The sequence below is a fragment of the Microtus oregoni genome, unplaced genomic scaffold (genome assembly GCF_018167655.1).
Source record: "Microtus oregoni isolate MIOR12 unplaced genomic scaffold, Mior012 000073F_ref0000255, whole genome shotgun sequence".
NCBI classification, from domain to species: Eukaryota; Metazoa; Chordata; class Mammalia; order Rodentia; family Cricetidae; genus Microtus; species Microtus oregoni.
Window position 1 is genome coordinate 1,152,891 of NW_024543986.1, and position 20,338 is coordinate 1,173,228.

General features: G+C 39.5%; 1 protein-coding gene across 1 annotated transcript in view; it reads right to left on the minus strand.

Moving 5' to 3' along the window:
• Nucleotides 1–20,338, minus strand: part of LOC121441149 (EF-hand domain-containing family member C2-like) — a 157,910-nt gene that overhangs the window by 54,069 nt on the left and 83,503 nt on the right. Inside the window, exons 10-11 of the mRNA XM_041642281.1 lie at nt 16,234–16,430; nt 11,527–11,657 (exon numbers count right to left, since the gene is read on the minus strand). Of these exons, the coding sequence (XP_041498215.1) occupies nt 11,527–11,657; nt 16,234–16,430 (328 nt within the window). The remainder of the gene's footprint in view (nt 1–11,526; nt 11,658–16,233; nt 16,431–20,338) is intronic.

Here is a 20,338-nt window from a genome sequence, read left to right on the forward strand (position 1 = left end):
ACTGCTTTCCAGAGTGGTTGCACAAGTTTGCATTCCCACCAGCAATGGATGAGTGTACCCATTTCGCCACAACACATGCTGTGTTAAAGCCGGCATTTTTAAACGGCGCAGCTTTTTTCCTGCTATGGCTGAAAACCGAAAAGCATGTGTTCAGCTTTTCGTCAACACCGTTTAAGTGTTTCGTGGCAGGACCTCTTAATGAGCTGCAGGCTCATTTTTACAATCTGTCTGCATTCGTTTACGCTGTTACAATTTGGTGTCCAACGTGGGCTATTTTGCCCCCAACTCAAGCGGGTAGCCCGCTAGCTAACACAGCACCCTCCTGGGTGCTGTTTTTTAGTTCGTGACTCCGGCCCCAGTGCCGAGTCCGAGACATACTTGGCCACACAGGCCCATTCTGCCTGCCTTGGCTAAGTTTGCAGTGGAACCCCACTGCCTGAATTAGCAGAAGCTCAAGTACCTGCGGTTTTGCAACAAAAGCTGCCACAGCGGCAGATTTGGTCTGATACAAAGTGACTTGGCCGGGCAGTGGTGGCGCACGCCTTTGATACCAGCACTTGGGAGGCAAAGGCAGGCAGATCTCTGTGAGTTTGAGGCCTGCCAGGCGGTGGTAGTGCACGCCTTTAATCCCAGCACTTGGGAAGCAGAGGCAGGCGGATCTCTGTGAGTTTGAAGCTGGCCAGGGGGTGGTAGTGCACGCCTTTAATCCCAGCACTCGGGAGGCAAAGGCAGATGGATCTCTGTGAGTTCGAGACCAGCCTGGTCTACAAGAGCTAGTTCAGAACAAAGATACACAGAGAATAAAAAATAAAAGTAAAAATAAACAAAATAGAGGTTAAAATAAAGCGCACAAAGATGGAAAATACACAGATAATTTTGATACTGTATGCTATTATGCTCTGTTTGAATTGTTTGAATGCTGAGGAAGGAGCAACAGCTGCTAAAAGATATTTGTTTATAAATGCTGCTGAACTAATCCAACATAGATATTTTGAAAATGTCTTGACTTTGAAATTTGGATCTAAGGACATGATGCTTTGGAAAGAAGTTTCTTATTTTGTTTTCACAGAGGATGAGACCCTGTTCATTTCTTCTATTACGATTTGGTATGATGGACCACGCCCTCCTGAAGGGTTGTTGTGAACACCTTCAGAAAATTGCTTTGCTCAACTGCCAACTGAAATGAAACTAGCACACAGGTTATACCATGAAAGACCTAATTAACGCCGCCCCCATTCAGCAGGAAGCAGTTTGGAGAGAAAAAACTGCGCACATGTTCCCAAATATGGTTTATAAACGTTCTTTAACATTTAAAGGGGGATATGATATAGATATGAATAATTTGTATTAGTATAGATTTTGCTTTATTGATAGAGATTTAAGGTCAATTTTGTTATATGTATATGTATTTCTGATCTTGATTAAGGTATTGTGATTGTGTAGTTCATTTTTAAAATGAAATGTATAATTAGGAAATATAGGTTGTTGATGGATAATCATGAATAATAGTCAAGTTTGTAGTCATGACCAGCCTGGTCTACAAGAGCTAGTTCCAGGACAGGCTCCAAAACCACAGAGAAACCCTGTCTCGAAAAACCAAAAAAAAAAAAAAAAAGTTTGTAGTCATGTCACTTAGATTTTCTAGATATATAGAGATATATTTCAGATAGGCATTCTTCATATCTCTCAAAGGCTGCAGAATATGGCATTTAAAATATTTTAATAACTTAGGACTTTTCATGACAATGAAACATGTCTGCTCCTGGCAGCACCAATCTACTTCAAGAGGAAGATGGGCATCGAAGAGGATCCTTTATGGAGTTTGATAGCCATTTGGGCAAGAAACTGTTCTTGCCTGGACTATTGCATAAACTGCACACAGAGAACCCACAGAGAGAGGACTACTGAACTTGCCTAAAGGTGAGATGATCTTTCGGGGTTCCTGATTCATGAAAGAGTCTGCGAGACATTCTGCAGGACACAACAGATAGTGACTGAACTGACTTTGAAACGTTCTGCTTCATGGAAATGTCTCTGGATACCATGGGCCTGTAGGCTGAAGATGGATGCCCCAACGGTACAGAGGAACTTTGGGTGACTGTCCAGGCAGCGAGATGTCTCTGTCATTTCTAGAGTTTTAAAAGTTGCTTTTTTCTTGTTTGCTTAGGTAATATTGTATCTTTCTGGAGTCTTTGATGGAGTTAAGAATAGTTAGTTATAGTTATCATTAGTTATGATAAAGATTATTGTAATTTTGTTACAATATAACTTGATAACTGTTTTGTTATATGTAATTTTGCTATGTTAAAGTTAAAGCCTTTTTTTGTTTAAACAGAAAAAGGGGAAGTGATGTGGGAGTGTCATATATCAATCTGTTGATTTCATTGGTTAAGTAATAAACAAACTGCTTAGGCTCATAGCTTAGAACATCAGAATGCTGGGAGGAAGAGGAAGTGAGCTCAGAGACTTCACAGCTCTCCTCTAGGGAGCAGACGCCTGAGAGAGACGCCATGCCCCGCTCCTGGCATGAAGCTCCGACCCAGGATGGACTAGGCTAGAATCTTCCCGGTAAGACCGGTTCTCACAGATTATTAGAGATGGGTTGATCGGGATGTGAGAATTAGCCTGTAAGTGCTAGAGCTAAAGGGCCAAGCAGTGCTTAAAAGAATACAGTGTCTGTGTAATTATTTTGGGGCATAAGCTAGCCGAGCAGGCGGCCGGGGTGCTGGGGACGCAGCCCCGCCGCCCCTAATACTACATATGGCGCCCACGTGGACAACTGCTTCCACATAAAGCCTAAGACGGCTTGGGAAGTAATTCTAGAACAAAATGAAAACATTGTGCCTGGTTTCTTGGTAGCAGCAATTTCTCGGTTCTACTCTGCTTGCTAGAGGCAAGCAAGCGCCTCATCTAAGAGAGGCTTCCTGACTCAGCTTTAGCTGCAAAGCCTGCAGCTCATTAAGAGGTCCTGCCACGAAACACTTAAACGGTGTTGACGAAAAGCTGAACACATGCTTTTCGGTTTTCAGCCATAGCAGGAAAAAAGCTGCGCCGTTTAAAAATGCCGGCTTTCTGGGCTGTCCTGCCAGGACAAACTCTGACTCTTTTACGCAGGCGGCTTGCAAGCACAGGCTGTTGAAGCTCGCTTGCTGGCTACACACGAGCAAGGAACTCAGGACCGCGAGGGGTGCACCCACACACTGAGACAATGGGGATGTTCTATTGGGAACTCACCAAGGCCAGCTGGCCCAGGTCTGAAAAAGCATGGGATAAAACCGGACTCTCTGAACATAGCGGACAATGAGGACTACTGAGAACTCAAGAACAATGGCAATGGGTTTTTGATCCTACTGCACGTACTGGCTTTGGGGGAGCCTAGGCAGTTTGTATGCTTACCTTACTAGACCTGGATGGAGGTGGATGGTCCTTGGACTTCCCACAGGGCAGGGAACCCTGATTGCTCTTTGGGCTGACGAGAAGGGGGACTTGACCGGGGGAGGGGGAGGGAAATATGAGGCGGTGGCGGGGAGGAGGCAGAAATCTTAAAGAAAGAAAGAAAGAAAGAAAGGAAGGAAGGAAGGAAGGAAGAAAGAAAGAAAGAATTTGGCTCATATGAAAAGCCAGCTCAGTGCAAGCACCACTTTGTGTTAGAGGGGTCTGATTCTTAGGATTAACAAAGAAGTCAAGGTAGTAAAAAGTAGCATGGTAAAATCTACTTCTTGGCAAGAACGCAAAGTGTAGCAATGTCTTATGGGTGGTATCAGTAGTAATAGGTCATTTTCCCATCAGATAAGTCCTACAGCTTGGTATAGGGCTCTGTAACTAAAATTTAGCTCCACGCTTGTTTCTCCAGCCTTTCTGAAGATATAATGAACCACCCAGGATCTTTTTTGTTTGTTTGTTTTGTCTTGGTTTGGTTTTGCTTTTGTTTTTCAAGACAGGGTTTCTCTGTAGCTTTGGAGCCTGTCCTGGAACTAGCTCTTGTAGACCAGGCTGGCCTCAAACTCACAAAGACACAGGATCTTTTAAATAAATTTTCCTTTTATTTAACTGGCCAGAGAGGAGTTTGCTTTATAAAAGTAAGCCCTCCCCAATGCAAACAGCGCCATCAGGCAATGACAGAATTCAATCAAATCTTCAACTTTCCAATTCTCAGGCCAGCATTCTTTCTACCCCATCACACTTACATTTTATGCTTTCAGGAAGGTTTGAAATATTATTTTCAAAAAATGCATCCCCATAATCTATTCAGCACTGGAGCATGGGAGGGTGGAGGAGGCAGAAAGATCATAAAGTCAAAGCTACCCTGAGCTCCACAGAAAGACCATATCTCAAATGGAGAAAAAAAAAGTGATAGCTCATGGGATATGAGAGCTTGCTATGCATGCATAAGGATCTGAGTTCAAATTCCCATGCCTATGAAAATAGCCAGACACAGTTGCTTCCATGCCTGTAACTCCAGTTCTGGAGGATAGAAACCAGAGGATTCTTGAGACTTGCAGTCTTCCAGCCTAGCTCCAGGTTTAGTAAAAGACTACAAATAAATAGTAAACAAACAAATAAATAAATAAGAAGTGTTAGAGGAGACCATCCAATGTCCTCTTCTGGCCTTTGCACACACAGTGGCATATATACAGGCACATGTACTCAAGTACCACACACACAGCATTTAAACACAACACACATACACGTACCCTAAAGCATGAAATAACCTAAAACTAATGCAATCAAACTAATCTAAATAAAAATAGAGCAAAAGCTAATAAAGTGACACATAACTGTATTAGAAAACCAGGTTTAAATCACTGCCATATTTAAAACACTACATTTACAATCTATTTCCTTAAAGTAAAAGACACTAAGAGAGTAGACCGTAATAATATTACCACCTTACATCCACAAATGATTATGTTCAGTATTTTCTACCTTTTGAACTAAAAAAATTTTAAGATTTCCATTTCAACCTCACTTAAGAATGTTTTGAATGAGTTGGGTGGTGGTGGCACACACCTTTAAACCTAGCACTTGGGAGGCAGAGATAGGCAGATCTCTGTCAGTTTGGTGCCAGCTTGGTCTACATCGCGAGTTCCAGAACAGCCAGAACTATTTCACAGAGAAACCCTGCCAAAAAAAAAACCAAACCAAAACAAAACAAAAAAAAAAGAATGCTTTGAATGAGGCCACCATGAGTAAAAGGACAGTTTACTGAAATACTGAAAACATTATAGATTACTGCCTTTACCAGAACAACAGGTCGCAATTATGAGAATGAAATAAGAATGAAGGTTTTCACTGTGTTAAATATTCACCATGAAATAGTTGGTGGGCTACAATAAGAACTTTACAAACAGTAACAAATCTATTAATAATCACAAGAGTTCTATGCAGTGGGTATTGCTATACATATTTTATAGATGAAAAAATATTTAGTAATGTACCCAAGGCCACCAGGCTTGTAAATGAAAGAGATTAACTTTGGATATGGGTCTGCCAAGTCCAAAGTCAGCAGTCTAGTCTATTTATAGCACACTACCTCCTCCCTCAGGATATGAGTGAGAGCATTATTCAGTTTTATAAGTGAGAACATTTACTCAAGGCTCTAAATCTTAAAAGCATTTGATTATACAATGTTCACAAAAGAACCACTGGCCTTTCAGTCAATAATGGGAGTCTAAGGAAGAGCTGTGGAATTATTTTCTGCATTTATTGAGGCCTCATATACCCGGTTCTAAAGGGATCTTGGGAAGACACAGGAGGAACTGGCATGGACTCTGCACTTGGACAGCTGTCATCTAAGTAGTGAGAAAATAGTAGCATGCAGAGTATCAAAAGTCTATACAGCTACAAAGTATCAGGAGTCATCTCTGATGGCTAGTTAGCACAGTGCTCAGAGAGGTAGCCAGGAGAGATGAGCTGCACGTTCCCTGGCAGAGAGCTCTTACTGCTGCTGCCACCTGTGCTTGGGAGTGTTGAGGCCACTCTGGAAAGGTTCTCCCTGCCTGTGTTCCCAAATACATGAAATTCTATGCCTGTTAAGCCTAGACCTGACCCTGCATCCTGCTGATATCTGCCCTCCCTCTGAGAATGGCCCTCTGCACTATCTTGGATAACAATCAGTAGCTGTTACAGGTGAATCTCTCAGAGAATAAAGGGCCACAGAGAAACAGGTCCAGTGTAGAGGCATAACTGATGATTTCTATAGGGCAAAAGAGAAATGTTCACCACTTAAAGAAAAACTGAGAATCATGGGGCTCGAGAGATGGTTCAGCAGTTAAGAGTGCTGAGAGCTCTTGCAAAGGACCCAGGTTCAATTCCCAGAATCTACATGGCAGCTAACAAACACTTGTAACTACGGTTCCAGGTGACTGAATACCTTTTCTGACTTCCTTGGCCACCAAACATACATATAGTGCATAAACTTACATGCAGGCAAAATACTCATACATGTAAAATAAACTAAACCTATTTTTTTAAATAGAACTATTACCTATGACTTCCTGACCTGTCCGTTGGGCAATACAACAGGTATGGGCCCTAAGGTCTCAGGTACATAGTAGAGTAGGTAGGCCTCTATTTCAGAGTACTGGAGTCATATAAATGATGCCTAGAAGTTTCTATTATCTTTTATTGTTTCCATGCATGAACCAGAAAAGGAAACATTTAACAAGTTCATTGTAAACCTACAATGTAAGAGTTCCAGGATGTCAGAGTATATAAAGAACCTTAGAACCAAAGTATGGATGTAAGAGGAGATGCAAGGAGGTTGCTTTTCTGGTGAGGGATAGGCCTAAGTTTCCCTGCCATCATTTAGCCAGAGACATATGGCCCTTCCATGATGTCAATTATTTATCTATCTTCAGGAAGCTTTAGACTTAACATTGATAGAGAAATGGAATCATTCATTAAATTATTCAGTAAACATCTATTGTACTTGGCAGGCCCATGGAAGAAGCAAATGAAATAAGGAACAGCAGGGATCTCCCAGTACAAAGGAAATTGAAAACAGTTCAGTACATCTATTAGCCCACATTAAGTACTCAATAAATGGTGGCTTCTAAAAAATTTTATACTAACGAGCTGAAAATAAAGTGGTAGGCAAGGAACAGACTGTGACCAAACTCACATGATACACTGAGTGGCTAAGATTTGTCCCAGAGATAACAGGGAGTTAAGCAAGCTTTAAAGAGAGGAATGGCCTAATCACATCTGAAGAGGGTCACTTGGGAAAACTTTGCAGAATGGAACTCTTAAATGGAAGATGACTTTCTCAGTTCTCCAAACATCAGGACAATGATGGGATTTTAGATAGAAAGTAAGGAACCATTCTAGAGGGTAAGAAATGCAATTCCAAAGATGAGGGGGAAACACAGGGATTAGATGGAGAAAAGACACCAGGAAGATCCCTCGCCTGTCCCTACAACACATAATGTGGCCTTTACTAGAATATAGTCCTCAGGTGCAATGTAATGGAGAAAAATAAAGTCACAGGGTTGCAGAGATGCCTGAGTGGTCAAGAGTACTTATTGCTCTTATAGAAGACCTGGGTTCAGTTCCCAGCACCAACAAGTCAGCTTACAACTGCCTGTAAGTACAGTTATAGGAGACCCTATGCCCTTTCCTGGCTTCCACGGGCTCCTGTATGCTACATAGTATAGTATACATAATCTCCTCTCTCTCTCTCTCTCTCTCTCTCTCTCTCTCTCTCTCTCTCTCTCTCTCTCACACACACACACACACACACACACACACACACAAACACACACACACAGAAAGAAATAAGCAGATAAATAAATTTATCTTAAAAAAAAAGGTTCTCTGCAGATGCCTAAGGAACATCCAATAGGAGAAGGTTCAAAGACACTCCTATTTCAAGGTCTGTACAGTTCAAGAGACCAATAAGTTTGAGGAATTAATTAATACCTAGATGTCAACTGGAACATCTCTATGTCAAAAGCAAAGAAGTCATGACTAGAGAAAAGGTGGCCACTTAACATTTATAAATTCCTTACTATTTGCTCAACACTATGACAAATGCCATGGCTAAAGTAGAAGGCAAGAAACCAAAGGTTCCTACTCTCTATGAGGTTAGCTAAAAGAGAAATAATCCAGAATGTATACAAATACATACACACATAAAAATACTAGCTAGTAAAAGCATGGAGTAAAACATTAAAATGTTTGATATGAAATGACTGGCTATGGAGTTCCTTTGTCATTACCCAGACTAGGATATGGAAAGCAAAAGAGCATACTGATGAAGATGGGTAGGGACCTACACTTGCAAACCAAGTACTGATGGAAGATGTCTATGCCCAGGAACTCAGTGTGGAACCTAAAGATGTAACTTGGACCAGATCATGTTGACTCCAAGTCTATGCTCTAATTTGGAAACTGTTTTGGTTTAGATGCAATATTCTCCATGTTGGAAGTTTGATTCCTTTCCAAGTGCAATAATGTGAGAGGTAGTAAGAATCTTTAAAAGATGATGCCTAATAGGAGGTGGTTAGGTCATTGAAGGCACTGCCTGAGGAAGAGAAGATATGGTTTTCATGGATTTCTCATGAGCTCTTTTAAGGAGCTAACTAAATTTCCTTTCTTCATATATTACTCAGCATCAGGTATGGAAAACTGACTAATATAAGGATCATGCAGCCACCTCCAAACTAGACCATACAGAAATAATCCTAGTGGCTCATGTCATTCAGTGACTGTGTCTAAATGGAGCTTAGCACTGGAAGCCCAGGGATACTGTAGTGTACAAGATTATCAAGGTTCTTACATTTTCTATTAAAATAAAAAAACACCCAAGTACACACACACATCATCACTCCTCCAAGTAAACAATTCTCTAAGTAAAATAATTACAAACTGTGTTATATGCTGTGAAGAAATATAAGCAAAGGGCTAAGAATAACCGTGGGTATTTACTTAGGGTTGTCGGACAGAAACAAATACTCTGGTAATAAAAAGTCCTAGAATTTTCCCTGGAAAGGAAAGTGGTAAGGTCCTTCCAGGCAGAGAGAACTCTGTGTCTATACTTGGAAGCAGGGAAGAACTTGATATGTTTGAAAAATTAAAAGGTAACCAGTGGGGCCAACAGAAAAAGAAGTGATAGCATGGAATATAAAAATAATAGGTATTGCCAGCCTGCTTTATAGACAATATTTTTAATGAACGGATTTGTTTTGGTTTTTTGAGATAGAATTTCTTTGTGTTGCTGTGCCACTCACTCTGTAGACCAGGCTGGCCTTGAACTCATAGAGATCCACCTCCTTCTGCCTCACAAGTGCTAGGATTAAGGGCGTGTGCAACCACTACCTGGCTAATGAGTGGATTTGGTAGTGTTTTGTTTTTTTTTTTTACCATATTTCACCCTTTCTGCATTGTGTATTTATGAAGCTGGCACGATGGCCACTAACCACACTATGCACTCTAGCTAAAACTCCAGGTCGGTTATGAGGAAATCTGACTTATACTTCAGGCCTAGAACCAATCACTAACCCTTCTTGGACAAACAAAAAGGAAACCCTCTTGTGGGGCCCATAGAAGTGGGTCTGCTCCATGTTGACTGAAGGTCAGAGAGCTTAAGCCTACTCCTGCTCTTTCAAAGTCATTGACAGAAGTCTGACTTAAGGAGTGGCTACAAACAACATCCCTTGACCTAGTGTGTGGTTACTTGGTGTTTGGGTATTAAGATTGCCCATGGAAGTGGATCTGTTCCACCTTGGTCATCAAACATAAGAGGATACAAACCTATTCTTGCTCCTACAAGGATAAGACAGGAGATTTGACCCAGGGAGTGGCTGCCGACAGGAAACTTGGCCTAAGGTGTAGTCACTGCATGTCCTGTCTAAAACATCAGAATGCTTAACTCAGGAAATAGTGGCTTGATGTCGCAAGTATTGAAGCAGGTGACTGTTCTGTTTGTACTTTGTGTCATGTTAAAACACTCTTTTTCCTTCTTCCTCAATTTTTGGATTGGGATGTATAAGCATATGGAAAATAAACACAGGCATATTCAGTCTTCACTGGATAGCCCTCCCAGTTCTAACTAATAAAATAAAATAAACAGTCCAATTGCTCAAGTTCTGTTGGCTGCAGTCAAAGCAAGCCACTGAAAAGTTTTTCAGGCCTCTGATAACCTGAGGCTGGAGTTCATGCTATGGAATGTCTAGGATGTAGAGGCTGGTGGTTTTTTGTTGTTGGTGGTTGTTTTTTGTAAGCCCACAGTACCTGGTAGCTGTTATTCTAATTATGTAGTTGGTGTTCCTTTATTATATCTACAATTAGGATGAGGCCTCTATTTGCAGACCAATTTCTCTTCCTTGGAAATCCTTCCTGGCCAAAGTACTTCCCAAAAGGCCCTGTGAACTTGCTAAAATATTTCCAATAGTCTTTTGAGAGTACTAGGAGGACCAATGTTTTTGTAAAAGGACACAAAATAGTAAAAACAAAAGCACTCCCTCGTTTATGAAGGAAATTTCTTGTTTTCTCCTCCAGTGTTTCCCATTAGTTCATGGTCTGAGTAATTGTCTTCGCTGTTTGCTTTGTCTCCATTTTTATTCCTTGTATGTATATGATAATACAGAATAATAAAGAACTGTAAATTCTTATTGATCCCAGAAATTTGGCAATTCTAAACAATAAAAATATGCCTTCTGCAAGCTCCTCTCAAAAGAACACTTGGAAGATACAAAAGAACTTTGTTATAACAACAAATAAACTCCTAGAAAACATAAGGCCTCATTATAGGCTCCAGACTACCATGTAGTGATTCCAACAAGCAACTGTAAACACAAATTTGGAAAGTCCACATTGCCATTCTTACCTGAGTTCCTATCTTCATTTCCCAGGCTACATCTTGACTGTATTAAGCCCAATATATAGCTTTTAACTACTTATTCTTTTCAAAAGCTAGAATTCTCGAGCTAAAGAGAAAGTCCTCTTTGTCCTCCATCCATGATTTAATTTATATTCTCCTAAACACTCCATTCACTTTGTTTTCTAGCAAAGAGTCCTCACAATTGTACTAGACCCTGAACTTGAATTTCCCTGTGTTTCTGTTCTTTGGGAATTTGCCTAGGTCAGCTACTGGGAATTTTCAGAATTCAACTTTACCTTTGAGAAAATATTGTTCATGATTTCATATGATACTTCTCACTACTCTTATATATAGCATGACAGGAAAATTGAGGGGAATTGAGACAAAGTCTCTGATGCCTGTCTTTTGTCTTTTGGAATTCAGATGCAATTGAAGATAGACATTCAAATAAAATGTGGCCTTTTCTCTGATCATCAGCAACTGGCTTTTGTCTCCATTCCTCCCTCTAAATGTCTTGTATATAATTACATAAAACTTACTAAGACATCACAGTCAAACCTTAAATACAAAGTAATACAAAGACAAATAAATACCAATCTTTAATAAAAACCCATGTAGCCAACTGATTGGGAAACACTAGGAATGAAAGGGTTCTTTCCATTCTTTGGGAAAAAAAGATCCATGCTAGTAAGAATACAGCTTACCTGAATGTATTAAAAGGCAACACCTTTGTGTGGTTATGGTCAGCAGCCGAAAATATCTGCTTGATCTCTCTTGACTTAGATTTTTCTTCTTTCAGCTTTTGTATGGCAAGTTCAAAGTTGCTGTATGGAAACTTGAAGGAGTAAAAACAAGACATACGCATGATACCAGGAGGTCATTATATCATCATCATCACCATCACCGCAACCATAACCATCATTCTCAATATTATTTCTTTGAGGATTTCATACACTGTGGTTTGATCACATTTTACCTCTTCCCTGACTCTTCTCAAGTCCTCCTGTCTTCCCTACTTACCCAACTGTGTTCTTTTTCTTGTTTCTAACTAATCAAAACCATTTTGTGCTATCTATTTTTTTATCTGTGACCTTACACTCAAGTGTGGCTGACTTACCAGAGACTATACTTTTTATTTTAAATTTTTTATTAATTTTACATATCAACCACAGTTTCCCCTCCCTCCCCTCTTCCCGTTCTCCTGACTGGCTCTCCTCTTAGCAGCTAACAGTTATCAATAGTTCCAGAGCTGGTGGTAGAATTTCATGCACAACTCCATTTTCCATGCTGGAATTTGGTCTGCCTTGGGCTTGCACAGGTCTTATGAATGCTATGACTGATGTGGGAGTGTCATATATCAATCTGTTGATTTCATTGGTTAAGCAATAAAGAAACTGCTTGGTCCTCATAGGTTAAAACATAGGTGGGAGGAGTAAACAGAACAGAAGGCTGGGAGGAAGAAGCTGAGTCAGGAGTCGCCATGATTCTTCCACTCCAGACAGACGTAGGCTAGAATCTCCCTGGTAAGCACACCTCGTGGTGCTACATAGATTAATAGAAATGGGTTAAGAGGCTGAAACTAAGGGGCCAAGCGGTGTTTAAAAGAATACAGTTTCTGTGTAATTATTTCGGGGCATAAGCTAAAGCTAACCGTGCAGGCGGCGGGGGTGCCGGGGACGCAGCCCCGCTGCTCCTAATTCAACATATGACAACCACTGTGAGCTCACAGTGAAGTTGCTCTGTTGTTCCCAGAAGACACTGGTTCCCACTTATCCACGGTCTCTGACTGGGTCTTGCAATCTTTCATCCTCCTTCCACAATGATGCCTGAGCCTGAGGAAGGCTTCTGATATGTATGTTCCATTCACAGCTGAACATTCTGAAGTTTCTTATTCCCTGTACCTTAGGAGGGTAATGGAGACCAACAAGACTACATGGTAAACCCAATGTAAACTATACATGTCTTTACCTAGAAACAAATCTGCACAAGAAATAACTAGCCTTGTTATCTTCTGAATGAAAGATTGAACTTAAGGGATAGCAGGTAACAAAGTTTACTAAACAATCTTAGCCTTCCTCTAACTCTCACACATAACCTTGATATTTTAGCCGACCCTGATGGAAAGAAAAAGAGATTTAGAGCTGGCTAAATGCACACCTACTTTCTCTAGATCATTAGAATGGCTGGCCACCAGGCAAAGTACTGACCATAACAAAGCTGGGTGTCAAAGTTCTGCAAAAGCACTGTAACCTAAATACATTTGTTGTCTAGGCATTCCACTGTTTCTGTCTCCTACTTTGTGGTTAGCTTTTTTTACTTAGAAAGAATACTTCTTATTCAATTACAGAAAGCATAAGTTTGTAAATAATTACAGCCAAGAGATCAAAAGTGAGAAGATGAAATTTTAGGAAAAAAAAGTTCTGATGCTATTTTAGTATAAAGCTGCCTCTATTCCACCATCAAATGATTCAGGTGCTTTGGCACCTACTGAGCCCCCTCCTTTTTTGCATTTCCTTTCATGTGTTTCCATGATAGCATCTATTTGATAGCTCATTTGAAAAGACTACTGAGGCTGGTAATAAGGAGTGTATTAATCTTTATCTTCTTACAATACCTTTATTAAGAGCATTTTTAAAGAAATGCAATTTTCACTTGAGATGCTGATACTAGGTAATGTCTTATAATGCTTTCTCATACTGAAAGACAAAAAAAAACCCTTATATCTTAAAACTATATATTGTGTTTTGGCTGGATGTATAACTGAATGGAATAGTCCTCATTTAGCATGTTCAAGGCCTGAGTTCAATTCCTATCGAATAAAGCAAAAGGCACATGAATGGTTTAATATACACAGATAATCCTCAATTTACAGTAATTTGTGTGTTAATACACCCACTGTAAGCTGAAAATGTACCAATTACAACTAACTTACAGATCATCTCAAGCTTAGCAATACAGCACACTGGAGAGCATTTCACTTCATGATCACAGTGTTTTCAAGGTCTGCAGCTCACTGCTGATGCCCAATGGCATGTAAGAAGACTGGATTATATAGTATGTACTAGCCGGGGGCTGGAAGGGGAGCAAAACCCAGAATTTTAAAGTTTCTATTAGAAAGCATATCACTTTTGCATGACAGTGAAGTCAAAACTCCTATGTCAAGCAATTCTAAGTTAAGAAGTATATGTTTTATGTTAAGGTAGAGGTTCTGTTCAAAACCAGAATTTTGGTTTATAACAGCAACAATGACTAAGCTTGCCATGGGTCCTATATGGCTAAGCCCCTCACACAAATTATCACATTTAACCTCTGTAGCAACTTTATCAAACAAGCACTGTTGTTACTCTTATTTCAAAGACAAGGAGACTGAAGCTTAGAGATCATACATAACTAAAGTCTGTTTTGGGGTTATACTCTTATACACTCTAACCATTTGTCACTCATATTGGTTTAATAAGATGATGATTGGCCAATAGCCAAGCAGGAAGTATAGGCATGGTGACCAGACTAGGAAAATTCTAGGAAGAGGAAAGGCAGAGACACATTTACCAGCCAGATGCAGAGGGAGCAAGATGAGAATGCCTTCCTGAGAAAAGGTATGAAACCACATGGCTAAACATAGATTAGAATTATAGGTTAACTTAAAATATGAGTTTGTTAGTTGTTAAGTCTGAGCTATAGGCCAAATAGTTTATAATTAATATAAGACTCTGTGTGTTTATTTGGGACTGAACGACTGCAGGACCAAGTGGACAGAAACTTCCATCTACAAAACCCTGTCACCTATTAGTGTGGGGACCATATTTGTGCCCAGGCTTAGTGGTCTCTGGAAATCTAACTGCTTAATCACCATGTTTCTCACATGAGTTTAGGTCTATAGTTTTAGAATAACCTGCATTTCTAAAACTATAAACAGAGAGGTGGTGTAGTGACTGTGGAAGATGCTATACTCAATAGAGGTACCTAGAAGAGCACTGTGAACTACCAGCTTTCAACCGTCACTTCTGCATAACTCTGAATTTACCTGATAAGCACACTGTTCTAGGGTCCCCATCATCCTGGTTAAGACTTTCTCTAAACTGTACTAGCTAGTTTTTTAAAGATTTATTTATTTATTATGCATATAGTTTTCTGCCTGCATGTATGCCTGCATGCCAGTAGAGAGCACCAGATCTCATTACAGATGCTTGTGGGTACTGGGAATTGAACCCAGATCCTCTGCAAGAGCAGCCAATGTTCTTAACCTCTGAGCCACCTACGTTCTTCCTACCCACCCTTCCTTCTTTGCCTTCTCATTTCACAAGGATGAGACCTGACCTGCACAACACTCTGAAGGTAGCTCCCATTCCCTGCATCTTCTTGAGCCTCTCCTTTCATCCCACAGAGGTCTTTCCTCTAATATTCCTAGTGTGGGTCTAACTCTGTCTTGAAACCTAGCCACTCATCCCTGGTCATTTTCTTTATAAATGAGATAAAGTATGCACTGTGTGGGTATAAATAGTGCATAATTATTTAATCAATCTTAAAATAAAATTGTTCAGACTGATTTTTTTCAAAATTACAAGCAATGAATTCTAAGTACAACTAGCTTATATGCTGAACAAGTCTACATTTAAAGACTAAGAGTTATATCCATGGATTTTTACAGAACAATATTGTCAGCACAGCACTTTTAGTAACAGCAACCATATGCCACTGCAGTATTTTCAATTAAACAATATAAACAATTAAGAAATTGTTTCTGGGTGTGGTGGTACATACCTAAAATCTCAACATGCAGGGAAGAGAGCAGCATGTGAACAGTAAGGACAAAGCCAACCTAGGTATCTGGCTAGGTATGTCTCAAAAAAAAAATAAAATTAATTCAAGAACTAAAATACAACAAGAAGAAGATATTTCTATGAGTTCACTGAAGCAAATTTCTTCTTCGATTCTAATTTCAGCCTCAGGTGTCACTGTTAAGCAGACCAGCAACTTCAGCAACTACAGCTTCCTTTGGAATTTCTGTCTGTTCTACCCATAACTTCCTTTGCTACCCTGTGTCAATTAATTTGGATGGTACAGTGTGTGCCATCAGAGTTTCTTCCTTTCCTATAGTTATTGCATTGCCTTCTAACAACATTGTTGGCATCAGCAAAAACCCAGGAAACTTGATTCAGTATTGGGTCTGCCTCCTGCCAGGGTCTGGAATCTGTGATGCTGGGCAGTGAAGAGCTAAGCTGTAAATAGCAGAGACAAGGGCCGGGCCTCTGTGATGGGACCTGTGGCCAAGTCACACAGATCCATTATTCATGCCCACATGTGTGAATGTGCAATGTACACCAGTGGCAAGATGCAGAAGAAAATGTCCTAGAGGGAGAGAAACACACACTGAAGAAGGTAGGGAGTCAAGAAATACACAGTGTATTCACCTTGTCTGTGTTATTCTCCATGTACTTTAAGGTGTACTCATCAGCATTAAGCAGATGAAACAGGTAGCCATTCACATTCACTGTGGTTCCAATATAGAGCTCCTCAGCCTTGATGTATTCGGAAAATTCACTTTTAAAGACTTCTTGGCCAGGCTTTTTCACACGGCTTCTTTTCAAGAACATTCCACCAGCATTCCCTAAAGAAACATGAAAAAAAAAGTTCATGAGTTGCTTCATTCTTACAAAAACCACAACTTGCCTTTAGTTATTTTCTCTTCCAACACAGACTGTACAAATTATCTGTAAAGCCATGTTGCACACTGTGGGAGGAAAGAATAGGGAAGTGGGCAAAGAAACAGCATTTTTTTTCTTGTGTAACTCTTAAACACCACTGGAGATAATGTAAATTAGTATAACTACTATAGAAATCATAAGATAATTCCTGAAGAGATTAAAAATAGAACTTGCACATCATCTAGCTATATAACAAACCTGAGTACAAGGCTCCAAGATACTACAAAGATAGCTTTGCACTCAGGTATGTCTCAGTGGCCAAGTTAGGGAATCAGCCCCAGGTATTAATCAATGGATGGATGGATGAAGAAAATACGTCTCATATACACACTGGAATTTTATTTAGCCATAAAGAATGAAATCATGTCATTTGTAGGAAATTGACATCATCATGTGAAACCAAATAAACCACACTCAAAGTTTAATTTAGGAGGAAAGGATATGAAATTAAAGAAAGCAGATATAAGAAAAGATAAGAGAAATGAATACTATCAAAATATATGCATGAATAAAAATGAACCCATTACTTTGTAGACTTCTAAATGACAGGTTGATTGCATTAAAGAAAAAAAGTAATATGGTATTCAAAACTTTTCTTTCCTCATTCTTCCAAATTCCAAAAACATTTAGCAAGGACCTTTTGTGTATGTTCTACAGCAAGCTGGAACAGTGGGACATCAGCAAGTTCCTCTTCTCTAAGGCATGAGTGAAACACCTTCTTTCTTTATTTCCACAGAACTGCTTCACACTTAACCTGGCATTCAGATTAAGGGCAAGATACCCCACATCTAGAGACAAGATTTAGATTAAGTGTTAGAAAGCAAGTATGCGGGTTCCCTTTGTGTTTCCTCTTTCACACCGTAGTAAAATATCTTTGCTTCTTTTAGTAGTCTTTTTATGCTGCTTACTTTCCAGAATTCTCATCATTTTTCTGTTCTCTTCTGGGCATAGCTACCTGATGCTTGTTTATTTTCTTTGACTTCTTGGAAATCAAAAGGCAGAGCTGAACAGGAGATTCTAGCACCTTCTGATGTGGACTTATGACTATAACTGAGACCAGATGAGACCAGACAGGAGAAGTGGTGAAAACATACAGGCTTTGGAGCCAAATTGAGTTGCATTCTATACTGGCTTTGCCAGTTGCCTACTGCATACTCTTAAAGTCTTTTTTAAGCTCTCTAAACTGCTAGAGTTGGTACTGGTAAAATAGGAATTTTAAGATGTGTATGTGGGAGAAGTCATAAAAATTTACTCTCAGATCACCTCTTACTGTGGGGAACATTACCATAGAAAGGCCCTAGCTGCTACAGGATGCTACAGGCTGCTACCAACAAATGAAAGTTCAAAGTAGGAACATTGAGACTGGTCCATTCCTGCATAGACAACTGGCAGCTTTGGATATGTCTATCAGAAATTCCTTATAAGTACACTAAGATCTAAGATCTATCACTTTCTCCCTTTCCTCTGTCCTTCATAGGAGTTAGTAACTACTATAGCCAGATGTGGTATTAGATATGTATAATTCCAACACTCAGGTGATAATGAGTTTTAGTCCCTGCCTGGGCTATATAGTGAGACTATGGAGAAAGGGACAAGGGGAGAGAAGATCAGAGGAGGGGTGAGTGGGAGGACGTGGGAGGGAGAGAGAGAAAGAAAAAAGAGAGAACCCACTGCAATCTGATGGTTCTCTGGGCTTCCTCTAATTCCTTCAGCATTTTATTGTTGATTTTGTTTGTTTGTTAATTTGTTTTCATTGTTTAAATAAATCTCTTCTACATTAACCCTGTCTCTGGATTTGCCTCTTTTTAGAGGACCTAACCTGCTTTGAAACTTAAGGATAATAGTAAGTCCTCAGTGATGGTCAGTATTTTTGTAAACTTTCTATTTTACAAGTGCAATTTTCTTGGCTCCATAATTTTACGTGGGCTTCCCCTCTGTATGCTATGAATATGTTTTATTATCATTGGTTATTAAAGAAGTTGTTTCAGCTAATGGCTTAGTAGAGTACAGCTAGGCAGGAAATCTGAATAGAGACATAGAGAGAAGAAAGGCATAATCAGGAAGATGCCATGTAGATGCCCAAGGAGACAGATACCCTGGAACTTTTACCTGTAGGCCACTCATGGTAATAGACAGATTAATAAAATTGGGTTAATTTAAGATGTAAAAGTTAGCTAGAAATATGCCTAAGATATTGGCCAAACAATGTTGTAATTAATATAGTTTCTGCGTTATCATTCAGGTCTGGGTGAGTGGGAAACAAACAATGGTGCCTAATGTATGGCAACTACATCCACATAAAACCTGAGAGAGTTTGGGTAGAAGTTCTAGACACAAAAGAATGAGTTTAGTGCAGCTTCTTGATAGCTGCATTTTTTTTCCAGGTAAATTCTGTTCGCTGGTGGCAAGCAGGGGTTCTGAGTTTCCTTTAAGAGAGGTGTTCCTGACTTAGCATTGGCAACTAAGACTGCATGCCTTCTTTATGGGAGGGCTTCCTGGTTCATGCTGGCATGAAAGGCTCTGCCTCTGTTGGGAGACACTGCTATGGAGGATTTGAATGGGCTTTGTGAGCAGCATGCTAAAGGTTGATTGATAGTGAAGTGGATCTGCTGGAACCGGTGTAGAAAGTATGGCTTGTAGAGCTGGTGGCAAATATACCTCTGCCATGTTGGACTGGGCAGAGTCAAAAGGCAAAGCAGCCTTAGTCCTAGTCATGCCCACTTAGCATTTAAAAATAAAAGGTGCTCCTGGTCAGAAAGTGATTACAGATACACAATAAAGACAGATTCAGATGAAAAAAAAAAACTCTGAATGGGTCACAATGTGTTTTAAAAATGTACATAGGTTTGGGACAGAGAAGAAAAAGAGTATAGACAGTTATAAAAAGAAATAAATAGTTTTAAAAAATAAAACAAAGTATTTAAAGAGACAGAGAAAGCCGTAGATTAAAGGAGTAAAGATAATAAAAATAAATATTAAAAAGTAATAGAGTTAAAAAAAAGAAAAATAAGGCAGGTAAAGATGGAAAATACACAGAGAGTCTGGATTATGTAAATTATTATGTTTTCCTTGAATTTTTTGACTGTATATAAGCTAAGTACAGAGAGACATTTCATTGTACAGGCTACTAAGCTAAACCAACATATATGTTTTAAAGGTATTTTGACTTCAATATTTGGGTCTAAGGATATGTTGCTTTGAAAAAGAAGTTTTGCTTTTGTTTCCTCAGAGGATAGAAAGCTATGGATTCCTTAGTGGCTAATATTGTTTGATCAAATAAGACCCCCTGAAGCAATGGCCCAGATGGTGCAACATCCATGACAGCTTCAGGACTGCTGGCTGAGATGGACCTAGCACACAGAATATCCCATGAAAGACCTTATTAACAGCACCCCCAATCAGCAGGAAGTAGTCTAGAGAACAATGCCCAAATTCCCTAAATGATTGTTTATGAAAATTTGTTTATATTTATAGGGGATATGCTATAGAGATAAATACTTTTTATTGGTATGTATCTTGATTTATTAATACATATTTGAGGCCAATTTTGTTATATGTATATTTTACTCTGATTAAGGTACTGTGCTTGTGTGGCTCATTTAAAAATGTAATGTATAATTAAGAAATACAGAAATCAGTTCCAAGATTGACACTGGTCATATCTTCGTATAAATTACGGCACACGTAGAAAAAAAAACAAAAAAAAAGAAATACAGGTTAATAGACAGTCATCTATAATAGTCAAGCATGTGGTCATGTTAGGTTTTCTAGATGTACAGAGATGTATTTCAGTTAGGTACTCTTCAAACCT